At 34.2% G+C, this 12,508-nt stretch overlaps 2 protein-coding genes across 2 annotated transcripts in view; both read right to left on the bottom strand.

Annotated features, from left to right (window-relative positions):
- Window positions 1–5,422, bottom strand: part of LOC105621300 (constitutive coactivator of PPAR-gamma-like protein 1 homolog) — a 10,684-nt gene extending 5,262 nt beyond the window's left edge. Inside the window, exons 1-12 of the mRNA XM_012202765.1 lie at window positions 5,209–5,422; window positions 4,883–5,055; window positions 4,689–4,802; window positions 4,382–4,528; window positions 3,931–4,300; window positions 3,384–3,635; window positions 2,930–3,307; window positions 2,719–2,857; window positions 2,471–2,596; window positions 2,249–2,366; window positions 1,850–2,150; window positions 636–880 (exon numbers count right to left, since the gene is read on the bottom strand). Coding sequence (XP_012058155.1) covers window positions 636–880; window positions 1,850–2,150; window positions 2,249–2,366; window positions 2,471–2,596; window positions 2,719–2,857; window positions 2,930–3,307; window positions 3,384–3,635; window positions 3,931–4,300; window positions 4,382–4,528; window positions 4,689–4,802; window positions 4,883–5,055; window positions 5,209–5,422 — 2,577 coding nt within the window. The remainder of the gene's footprint in view (window positions 1–635; window positions 881–1,849; window positions 2,151–2,248; window positions 2,367–2,470; window positions 2,597–2,718; window positions 2,858–2,929; window positions 3,308–3,383; window positions 3,636–3,930; window positions 4,301–4,381; window positions 4,529–4,688; window positions 4,803–4,882; window positions 5,056–5,208) is intronic.
- A 3,180-nt stretch (window positions 5,423–8,602) lies between these two features.
- Window positions 8,603–11,973, bottom strand: LOC105621208 (endoplasmin). The gene is made up of 4 exons (XM_012202678.1): window positions 11,928–11,973; window positions 11,766–11,852; window positions 10,712–11,318; window positions 8,603–10,577 (listed from the first exon to the last, which is right to left on the bottom strand). Exons 1-4 carry the CDS (start codon window positions 11,971–11,973, stop codon window positions 8,924–8,926), a joined length of 2,394 nt encoding a protein of 797 aa, XP_012058068.1. The 3' UTR covers window positions 8,603–8,923.
- Window positions 11,974–12,508: the final 535 nt, after the last annotated feature.

Here is a 12,508-nt window from a genome sequence, read left to right as displayed (position 1 = left end):
ACTACTTACGTAAAGAAGGAAATATATATATATATATATATATATATATATATACATATATACATATATGTTACCTAAAAAGAATACATATAAAAGGAACACCAGTTAAAATACTCTGAATTAAAATATATAGAAACCTTTATTTTAACAGTGTCCATATTACATATAAAAAAACATGCGATAATACAAAACCGCAATGCTACAAAAAAAACATCATGTAAATATAATGTCAAAATAATTTCTTTTTCATCCTAATGATGTAATAAAGCAACACACATAACGAGGATATATTAACTATCCTCCGCTTAATATACATTCTCAAGTACATGATTCCAGATTTATTTCCATGATGTATCGAACGTCTACATATAAAAACTATATAAAAAACTGTATAAGCAAATAATTCTGCATTAAATTGATTTACGTGATGTCCCTCCTAAATGCACGTATTATCCGATCACACCAGCGACGTTAAATAGTGAAAGCGGACTACTCAATATCTCGAACGTTCCCCTAAAATCTGTCCAGAATATCGTCATCGTGTGCTTCTTACTCCATATACACGCAACGATATCGAGCCATCGTTATAAAATTACTTGCAATCACATACCCTATTGAAATCTATTATACCTTACCTGCGGTGGAATCCGTCCGCGAGGGTGTCCTTGCAAGGGTTGCGGCAATCGACCGGGTTGTCCGTAATTTGGGCCCCATTGACCTACTACAACACCAGCGATTTCCAGTTGACCACCACGCGAAGGGATTGGGCGACGCATTAAACCACGTTGCGGTAATGTGCCGCTGCCACGACCGCGCATCAATCCGTCGTTAATAGTACAATTAGCAGGCAAAATATTGGAGGGAACTGATACACGAATACCTGTAATAATATTAAATAAGATTATTATACAGATATATAACTGTTATACAGATATATAACAAATAAAAATAGATAAAAATTATGTATTATTAAATTATATAAAAAAATTAAAATGCCATGTAGAAATAATTTTTGTTATATAGAAGAATATTAGCATTTCATAAATAAGATTAATTTTTATTATTTAACAATTTGCTTATAACAAATATGTTTCTTTATAGAATGTTAATTAATTTTCTATGTAATATCTGTATTTGAATTGTTCTTAAAAATATGTATAATCTTTTTACGATATGTAATCGACATATCATAATAATTTCTTAACGACTTCAATATTCTCGCAGCAATTTTCAGTTTTATATAAAAAGTATATGAATTGAGTTTCTTTATCAGGATATTTTATCGCAGTTTTGAGATTCGTAGGGTTATATTGATAAACTCCACGAAGCAATATTAGCTGCTTTTGCTTTACTTCCATTCGAAAACATCCTATTATGAAAGATCATAGGATGCTAAGGAAACTGGAAGAATTATTAATAAAAAAAATATAAAATAGAACAATTATCAAAATTCACGCATCCATTAATCAAATAAATTATACCAATTAAACTAAACTATAAAAGTTATTAAATTAACTTTGTTCCTTTTTTTCTCAGCTTACAATTACTAATGTTATTAACAACTTATGTGATTATAACATTAAATTATTAAATGTGTCATATTAAATATATTATACTAATTAAATTACATTAAGTAAATGTATTAAATGGGATATAATGTATAATTAATGCAGTGTTTTTCATAATTAAATTTTGAAAGCTATTATTTTAATTAGAAATTTATTAATTAGGAATTATTAGAAACTTATTAAGAAATTGAAAACATTTCGAAAATTTCGAAAAACCACATCCCAATTAAAGACAGATAAATAAAAGAGAAAACATTAATGCTAAAATGAATGTAATATACCTGGCGTGACAGGTAAAGGCGGTCGCGCAAACACGACGGTAATTCCCTCGAGTATAGCTTTTCTCATTCTTTCGACCTTTACAACGCGGTCAATATGACCGCTGCATAATTCCAATAAGTTCTTAGCAATAGTAGCACGAGCCAACGTATGATGAAACAATTTTCCATCAAAGTAAAGCCAAGGGCAACACATTAACCATGGAATCGGCGCGCCACATGCATCGTTCGCTAACAATGCAGTCTCAACACCAGCCATGAACAAAGTAGCCAATTGTACACCGCGTGACGTCACTAATGGAAGCTGTATACAAATAATACATTAAATGTTGACTTATTCAAGTATTTAATCATTGCCTAAAATAACAGCTGTATTGTAAGAATTATACATGTTCATTTTACCTGTAAATCCTGCAAATACTGAGCATTCATAAGCTCCGGCGAAAAAGCTTGGGCGATGAAAGCGTCTAATTCCTGACGGCGCAAGATCTTTATTTTATCAGAAAAAGACATAATGTATCTGCGAAAGAAACAATTAGAGAAACACTCATTGATCGAATCATGTTCAATTAATTAAAAAAAAAAATCTGTTAAAAGCTTAAAATAATCCTAATCAATATTCACCTTAAAACACAGGCCATAACCAGCAGATGTTGCGGTACATATGAGGTATTTAACATTAGAGGTGTGTCTGATCTCATACAAGTCAGAAAACCCCTAAGCCTTCGCCTCTTATCATCTATAACTGTGCTGAAGAACAGGAAATCTTGTCAATTTATAAAAATTATATGAGTCTACAGAAAGTTTCAATTCAATAATCAATCCACAATGTTATTATATATACGCAATTTAATTGAGATAAAACCACTTACCCAAACCACAAACGTTGAATCGTAGGCACTCCCCAGCCAATCTGCTCTGCTTTCACTAATTCAGGAGTCTGATATGGATTGGACTTGGACCATACCCACTCTTTTATTGTTACATCCGGTATCTCGATTTTTTCACTATCTGTCAAATAAATTTACAAAATTTAATGAAGAAAACATGAATTTTTTATTATTTGTAAAACATTATACTTACCACCTTTTTCTTTACTCTTTGTAGCTAGATACATCCGATGATGGAGATTAAACAAAATCGCATATACCATTTGTCGAATTGGTCTATAAATGACATGAATAGAAGGAAATTCACGATGATTTTCATCTTCCAGGAGGACCGGCAATTTGATTTCACCAGCGATGAGAATTTGATAAATGTATGGTGACATGAGCCCCTTCTGATGACGTTCCGAGGCGGTGCGCATAACTTCTGGTGATGTTGTAGGAATATGAGTTTTCTCCAGCTGTCTCGCAGAATCGGCTGTTGCATGGGATGGCGATGTCGCTGAGGAGCTACTACTCGAACTTGACGAGCTTATCAAGAGATTATGAGTACCGTTGATAGCATGTCCATCGCCTGTTTCAAAAATTCCAGACGTTTAAGATAGAATAGCAATAAATCGTCAAAAGCCATCGATTTTTAGCCGGCATACTTTGCTCTTCCTCTGTGCGTATGGCATCGGCATCTCCATGGCCCTGAATACCAGGTGGATCGATCACAATTTGCGGCGCCGTCTTTGCGTTGGCTGTTGCCTGTTTGTACGCGTTCAAACTTTCACGTTCGCTCTCCAAAGTTTCAGAGGCAAATCTCGATGTTTCTAAATTAGAGTCACCTTCCGAGGCTGATGGTGTGTCGGACAAACTCGACTGAGTCTGTGTGCTCGGTTTGGAATCTAGTTTATGGACTGAAAAAGATTGGCACGGATATATTTTATTTTCAATTTATTAATTAAACTATGTGAAAACTAAAATTAACAACACAGATACATATATAATAAAATTATATATGCGATTACCATCTCCTTCTATATTCAGTTTCTAGAATTTTATCTTGAAAATGCTAAAATATTTACTTTTCTTATATTAAAGATTAATATTTTTTAATAAAAAATTCTTTAATAGTACATCCCAATTTTTAAATATATTGAAATTGTTTGATAATAAAATATTTGAAAATATTTTTAAATCAAAAAGTCTCACCTTTTGTTGGTTTCACAGGTTTATAATGTAAAAACCCTTCTTTTGTTCCGTTTAAATAATATTGAACAGATTGTCTTAATTTCGAACATCTTGGATCAGAGACAGAACCGAACACTTTTTGTGAAACCACATCCAATTCTGCAGATGGAAGTTCCTTGACAAAATTTGCAATTATTTTAATCATTTGTTCAACGCTTGTCTTATTTAGCACATTGGTGCTAATATTATTATTTTTATAGAAGTCGGCCAAGTCGTTTTCGGTCAATATGTAATTTCCAAGTAAAGCTGCCAATATACAGAGCCTGTCAGATGGTATGTTAAGAGCTCTAGTGAGTTCAGAAAGCATATATTCTTTTGTATCAAGAGAACCCTGTTATGGGAAAAAATGTAATATGTTACAGTAAATTATCATTACATAAAATACTGATTTCTATTACTAAAAAATACATACCTTGTATGTAAGTTTTAATTGTTCGGATGAGAAGTAGCGTGGAGGATCAAATGCAGCATATTCTGCATCATCAGCTATGAGTCCGTTGTAATTATTCTCACGACAATAAGCAATAACTTCTTGGTGATGATCATCCATACTACATAACTGTTAAAATATTAGTAACATTATGTAATATTTTATGAATTTTTTAAATTATTGTACACATTAAAATATTACTGTCTCTTTTCTTGTGCATTTTAATTAAATCAAAAATTTAACTATAATTACAAAGATTAAAAACAGAAAATAATGTTTATTAACTTACAACTGTGACATTCAGATGCCTAAGAGCCATACGTAAACTGGTCCTTAAACATACAGGAGGAGTCCACCAGATTTTCGGTGGCGGCGTACCTTTCGTTGTTATATGTTTCAAGACCTAAACATTTCAGAAAGATATCTTCAAAAATTTTAATTAACACTCACAATTAATCTGAAAATATATTTGTATGAACTTACATTGTTAACTTTAGCGCGTACTTGCAACTGATGTTGCACCCAATCTGGTCTTCGAAGAGGTTCGAAACATCCATTAAAGAACACAGCTATCTCTAAGCCCGACATTTCCATTGCTTGTATAAGAACAGCAAGGAATTGGAGCATACGGTTCCATTGTCCACCACAAGCCCAATCTGTACCAAAGCAACAATAGTATTAATAATCAAATTATTTCTGTTCGAGAAAAAACTAATGAATTTTAAAATTATACAGTAACACATAAAATTTGCCTTGTCAAAATTAAATTTATTTATGTTTATATTATAATATATTTTTTTATTATTTACCTGAGAAGAATCCTCCATACAATCGATCCAAGCAGCATTCTCCATCGAGAACTAGTCTTAATTTACTAAAATTGTGTATTTGTTGTCCTTTAATCACACGATTACGTTGAGATTTTTGAGCGACCATTCGCGCTATTTTCAACAAGTCCACAGGTACAGATCCCCCTTGTACACAATTGCTGTCCAAGAAAGTTTGCAAGTCTTGAATGCCCATGTTTCTAATATTCCCGAAATATAGTTCGGTCACGAGTCACTTTAAGTTTGCTTCAATTTTTTCTTTATGTACACAATAGTTTTACTATCTTTATAAGTTGCTTATTTTTGTCTTAAGACCAGCAATGTATTTGCTCTTTTTATAGTCGATATTTTTTTGAAATATTTTAAGACATGAAGAAACCTAATTCCAATTTCAAAAGTTTCAATCTGCAAAAGAGAAAAGCTGGCAATGTATTGTCAATATCAATATAGAGTTGTAAATATTACAATCATTTTGATTAAGCAAAATATTAGCTATCTGCTAATGATTTGTCAGCAGATTCCACATTCGCAAACCAAGCAGAATTTGTTTCATAATCATCAAAATAAAATTACTTATGCCTATTTTCACTAACGATAATTTAACTTTAATCTTGGTTCAACTAACTCTTCATTTTTTTCTAGTTCTAAGTAGTAAAAAATTAAGAATAAATTGAATCGAGATTAAATTTAATTTACATTGATGGAAACGGATATTATACTGATATCCTTTTAAACATCATTCTTACTCTTCTTGACATTCAATAGCAAAGATAGAACAATATTTATGCCGATACTGCGTCTTTTAAAAGGAAAGTAGTCATATCTTAGTATCTTACATAATTTTTTGGGCTTTTGTTATACATGATAAGTCATTCACCCTTTTCTAACATCATCAGAAAGTATTTATTTTTTATAAGATTGCGTATTTAAAAAATGTGCAAAATGTTACAACTAATTACTTGGTACTCCAAGTATTTAAAAAAGCGATAAGATATAAATGACCCAATTGTATATTAGAATTTACGAAACAACAGATTCTGCTCGATTTATACAATCGATCAATTACACTAACAGATTTTATTATATTTTTGCTAATTTTCTGTCTATAAAATTTGTAACAGATACATTATTTCTCAGATTTTATGGGATACATGTAGTCTCGTGTCGACTATGACCAAGTTAGTTTTATCACAGTCAGCTATTAAACAATGACTCCATTTGGTTAACACTTCTGCTTTACAAGTATTTACAAATGAAAAAAGGGAGAACTAAAGCGACATAATTCATTTTGTACGTTGCTTCAAAGTTGCGTCCCTCTACCCCTCTCCATGTCCCCGCCCCTCCCTTTCCCACTCCTTTCCTTCTGAACGAGATGACAAGCCCGAAGAAGAATTTCCGTTTTGACGTGTCCTGTGGACCGTTGCGTTGCGGAGCGTTGCGTAGAACGCTGGAGAACGCGTAGTGTCGAAATTACGAGGGACCATTCGGCGCCATTTACTTTGTTTACGCGCACATCGAGACAGTCGGTGTTAGCCGCGTTCATGCCGGCTGGCCTCTCGCGAGGACCGGTCCCATGATGGTGGGATGGGCCCAGCCCCGTGGATGGGGACCGTTATCGTTAATATCGGATACGAATCCCGAGTTGGAAGCGAGAAATATCGGACGGTATGAGTCGGACCGGTTAACGGACGAATCGGAGCAGTTGTCTTGGCATTGGTTGGTCGGCGGAATATCGCGGTCACGCTTGATCGCAAAAAGCGGCTCCTTCGCGTTACGGAGTACGCAGGATGTGCGCTGATACCGGGTTCTCGCGGCCGCGCGAACACGTCCGGGTGATCTGCGCGTGCCGCCGTGACGTATCGCGTACTTACGTTAAATTAGCGATAATCATCGTGGCCCCAAAGAAACACAAAACACACGGGCTTTCGGAGTTGGATGACGTCGGAATCGAAAACGGAAATGACCACCCCGGTACCGGTGGCGCGCGCTGCGACTGCCCGGCACGTCGCGCTATCCGGCGCGCCGATTGGCCAGCCCGTGGCGTTCCCTTACGTCACAGCTCGGTTCCGACCAGCCGGCGACTATGGTCGGCCGGAACTGCGCGACGCGCCATTGTTTCGAAAACACAAAGCATTCTCGTAACTCGTTTCTCATTCTGCATTCTCCGAGAAAATTATTCACCGCAAGTTTATCACATACTTTTTTTCAAAACAACTATTGTTTTTTTTGTACCAACTGGTTCATTTTGTTATCAAAATATTATATTTTTACACGATAAAATATTATATTTTTGTATATATTTTATGAATTTATGTGTCTAGATATTAAATTTTTTTTTTCAAATATTTAATAACTTTTACTTTTAATATTTTTTTTAACTTTTATAAGATAATTTAAAAAAATACAATTTAATTACTGAGATATCAAATTTTTATAACTTTTAAATTATTATTAAGATTTAAGAAACAACCGTGTACGAACAACAAATACGAATTTTAAATTATTATATTAATATCTTTTTTTAAATATTTAATAAAATAACTTGGAAAAATTTAACTGTTGAATTTATGACTAAGCCAATATTGTACAAGAGACAGTGATTTTTTTTCTTTTTTGTAAATACATATATTTTATAAATGTATATATGATGCTAACAAAATATCGTTTTAAACATTTAATAATAAATAACTTCGAAAAATACAATTTAATTATTGAATTTATATATGACTCAACTAATGTTGTACAAGAGACATTTAATTTTCCAAAATTTTTAAGTTGTTATACATATATTAATATTTTTTTAAACATTTAATAACTTTCAAAAATATAATTGTTAAATTTATGACTCAATATTATATAAGAGATAATAAGTCTTTCTTTTTTGTACTTTTGCATACACATATATTTTATAAATATATGTCTGATATTTATTTATTTTTTAACATTTAATAAAATATCTTTGAAAGCTTATTATTTAATTGATGAATGAATTTATAACTCATTCGATATTGTACAAAAGAGCTTTAATTTCTATTAAAAAATCTTATCTATATTATTTATATTAATATATTGTAATTTTATTTTTATTTATACTCCTTTGAAATTTTAAATAATTATATTTTTACATAAAGAATATTTTAATAAATTTTCCCTTTTATTCTCTCTAAACTAAATAATCTAAACTTAAAGTTACGCAATTACTTTGACTGTAAATATTAATGACATACAAATCATATCAATAGTAGATATACTTCATTTTAATATAATTTTTGTAAGTTTCATGTACAAATACATTCACACATATCACAAACATACGTTAGTAACGTTCAGTCAGTGCTCTTTTCACGTTACTAAAAAAATATGGAAGATCAAAATGAAACAATTATAATAAATTATTTAAATCGCTTCAAAATCCATAATTTAACTGGTATCAATAAGACATGAACAAAAGGATGACAATATTATGCAGTTTCGTATAGAAAAAGTGAAAAACATTTTGCCTTCTGTTTAATCACATTACGAAAATGACTACGATATTAGAAGAATTAACAAACTTATTAAGTTGTACAATCTAAATTGTTTATAAATTTGCGATAATGAAGGTCACCTCCTTGGGAGAATTCGAGATAACTATACATTGTATAGCTACGCTTCTAGAACAAGTCTTTTGAATATCGTTTTATATTCTCCTCTATTATTACAATTCATCACGTTTCTCGTCTTCTTCTTCTTCTTCTTCTTTCTTCTCGTCATCAGAGTCCACATCTAACACCTTCTCGCTGTTTGCTAATTCCTCGTCCTGCAATTCCTCCTCCTCAGGGATTTCATCTAAGGAGATACCTAAGTTCTTCCTCATCAATTGTTCCACGCTATCTGCGAAACTAGCGGTTTCTCGTAACATATAGCCCGATCGCAAAGTTGCTGTACGGAACATCATCAGGGCGATATCTTTAGCTGTCTGATCGGTCGAGTCAACCTCGACTCTGCGTAGCAATTCTCGGATGAGTGGATGTCTTGGATTGATTTCCAAAGTCTTCTTCTGGTTCAAATAATAACTCTTCTGTGGATCATCAGACTTCTGATGTGCGTTCGAAATCGCCAAACGTTCCATATTGCCGGTCCAACCAAACATACTGGCGACCAAAGCACAGGGAGAATCAGTCAGACGCTCAGATACTTGTGCCTTGCTGATATGATCTTTCAGAATGTCGCTCAGCCATTTGACTAGAGGCTCAAACGTTGTCTTTAATTGTTCCATTCGGTCCTTCGCTCGTTCGCCTTCATCCAGAGTGAAACCTTCCTTTGCTACATTTTGGAACTTTTTACCATCGAATTCCGGTAATGCCGATATCGCGTACTCGTCCACTGCTTCCGTCAGATACAACACCTCATAGCCTTTTTTGTCCAGCCGTTCGACGAATGGCGATTTCTTTACCTCGTCCTCGGATGCACCAGCAATGTAGTAGATATGCTGTTGATTGGGCTTCATGCGGGATACATATTCAGACAGGGAGGTCATTTCCTTCTGCGTCGACGAGTGGAATTGCAAGATCTTGGACAGTCTCGCACGATTCTGAGGATCCTCGATTATGCCTAACTTGATATTTGTACTATATTCCTTCCAGAATGTTTGATAATCCTCTTTGGGAATCTTCTTGATCATGTCCAATACCTTCCTGATGAGTTTTTTCTTGATAATCTTAATCAATTTGTGCTGCTGAAGATTCTCGCGCGAAACGTTGAGCGGTAGATCATCGCTGTCCACAATACCCCGAATAAAAGATAGATAATTCGGCATCATGTCGGTGAACTTGTCAGTGATGAAGACTCGCCTGACATATAACTTGATGTTATCAGATTTTGTACCGTAACGATTAAAGCTGTCACCCGGTTGAACCTTCGGGATAAACAAAACAGACTTGAATGTAACTTCACCTTCAGCAACGAAATGTGTCTTCGCTAGAGGTTCCTGATTATCCTTGGTGAGTGTCTTGTAGAATTCAATATATTCCTTTTCGTCAACTTCGTTTGGCTTCAGCGTCCAAATTGGTTTCGAATCGTTCAACAATTCCCAATCCCATATAGTCTTGTCTACTTTCTTAGATTTCTTCTCATCCGCATCCTCTTCTACCTTAGCGTCATCATCCTCATCCTCCTTGTCTGAATCAGTGTCATCTTTTTCAGCATCTTTTTTCGCAGGCTTATCTTCTTCCACTTCTTCTGCATCGACTTGTATAACTTTGCTATTCCATAAATATATAGGGAAATTGATGAACTGCGAATATTTTTTTACTAAGGACTTTATCGTATCTGGTTCTAAGAAGTCCGATGCTTCTTCTTTCAAATGTAAGCTATAAACATTTAAAAAATCACAATATTAAAAGGATTAATTTCACAGCATAATAGCAAATAAGAATATGTATCATTAGTCTTTGAGAAACTTTTTAAAATTTCCTAATTTGTTAAAAAGAATTCTACAACATACCTTACAGTTGTTCCTCTTTTCAAGGTATCTCCTCGAGGATCTTCAACAATGCTGAAGTTGGAGCTATCAGATTCCCAGATATACTGTTTATCATCGTTATGCTTGCTGGTGACAACGACGACATTCGCAACCAAATATGCGGAATAAAAGCCCACGCCAAACTGACCGATCATGTCATTCATATCCTGAGCATTAGTGACATCCTGCATTTTTCCCAGAAACTCTGCTGTGCCAGATTTTGCGATAGTTCCAAGATTATTTACTAAATCTTGCTTTGTCATACCGATACCAGAATCCATTATGTGCAATACTTTGTTCTCCTTGTCTGCTTTTATTCTGATAGCCAATTCGTTATTTGTATCCAGGACACCTTTATCGGTGAGAGACAATAACCTAATTTTATCCAATGCATCAGATGCATTCGAAATCAATTCTCTGAGATAGATCTCTTTGTTACGGTAGAGAGAATTAATAATAAGTTTCATCATGCGATTAACTTCAGTCTGGAATGCAAACTTCTCAGCCTTATCTCTTAGTTCTTTTACTTGAGCAGTATTTAAACCATCGATCTTTATCGCTTCCTCCTCTCTTTGTACTGCTTCATGATCTGCAATAGAATTTAAACTTAAATGTGTAATACAATAATTAATGTTCTTATAAATAATAAGGCAAAATTTCATATAAGATTAATTGTTGATAAAGAAAATTACATTTATCAAATATAAATGAATAAATAAAAGAACTTATTTCACTCTTTTTTAAACAGAAGATTCAATATACTTAATAAATTCATAACAGATATGACAGATTATACATACAAATTCAAAGTTGATGTAAAAATTGAACAAATCATAATCATAAAAGAAATTCCACTTCTGTATGAAATAAATCTGCACTTTTCTAAATTCTATTGCAACATTTGAATAATGTCGATACACATCAACTTCAACGAACTCTTCCCACCTGTTACAACACTACCCACTTTTATTTTAAAAATTATAGAATAATTATGAACAAAACAATTTTCTGTTCAATTAAACTACAAGATAACAACCTGTTCGCGATGCTTCACGGCTAGCTCCAAGATCGTCGTCCACGGTACCGGCGTTATCTTCAACCTGATCCTCGGCCCGGACGAATCCTAAAGAGCAAGTGCATATAAAATAATCAAAGGCGCATTTCGTCTTCTAAGATGAGAGAATAGATTCTTGCTTACCTGCCAGCAGGATTAATCCTGCGATCAATAGATAGAGTTTCCTCATCGTCGCCGCGTCGTAAAAGTCGACTGTGAACGAGAAAGGAATCACCAACGAATTCGCACGCTGCCACTGCAACACTTCGCTGTTTTTTCACCGACTGTCACGGAACAGCCGTGACGACGATGCGTTATACGCGACGGCGCGGGGCGGCGAACCAATCGCGTCGAACCACGCAGCACGTGCCGGCCAATGTCGGGCGCACCCGACAGCAGCCCCGTACAAATGGCGTCGCGCGATTGGCCATACACATGTTTCTCATCCCGTTCTAGAAGATTCACTTGCGGCTGGACACGCTGGACACGCCACGCAGACTCCGGCGACGTATGCAGAATTATTACAATCGGAAATTGAATTATCAGTAATCGAGCGGATGCTATGAAAAACACGACATATCGCCGGCTAAATTAGAAATTAAAATCAGGCTATTTCCAGAGATTCCAGCTGGTTATATTAATGGCTTATCGATAAATATTTGTCACATTGAGATGACTCGTGAATGTTCTACAAGAAATATGTTTATTTGATTGTTTCTATTGCT

Source organism: Atta cephalotes (genome assembly GCF_000143395.1).
Source record: "Atta cephalotes unplaced genomic scaffold scaffold00032, whole genome shotgun sequence".
In the NCBI taxonomy this organism is placed as follows: domain Eukaryota; kingdom Metazoa; phylum Arthropoda; class Insecta; order Hymenoptera; family Formicidae; genus Atta; species Atta cephalotes.
This window is presented reverse-complemented; position numbering and strand designations above follow the sequence as displayed.

Bases quoted from the DNA above. Each gene is read 5' to 3' on its own strand.
- LOC105621208 (XM_012202678.1), bottom strand. From the start codon at position 11,973: ATGAGGAAACTCTATCTATTGATCGCAGGATTAATCCTGCTGGCAG. The intron at 11,853-11,927 runs GTAAGCAAGAAT...CTTGCTCTTTAG, and splicing joins AGGATTAATCCTGCTGGCAG to GATTCGTCCGGGCCGAGGAT. The intron at 10,578-10,711 runs GTATGTTGTAGA...AAATGTTTATAG, and splicing joins AAAAGAGGAACAACTGTAAG to CTTACATTTGAAAGAAGAAG.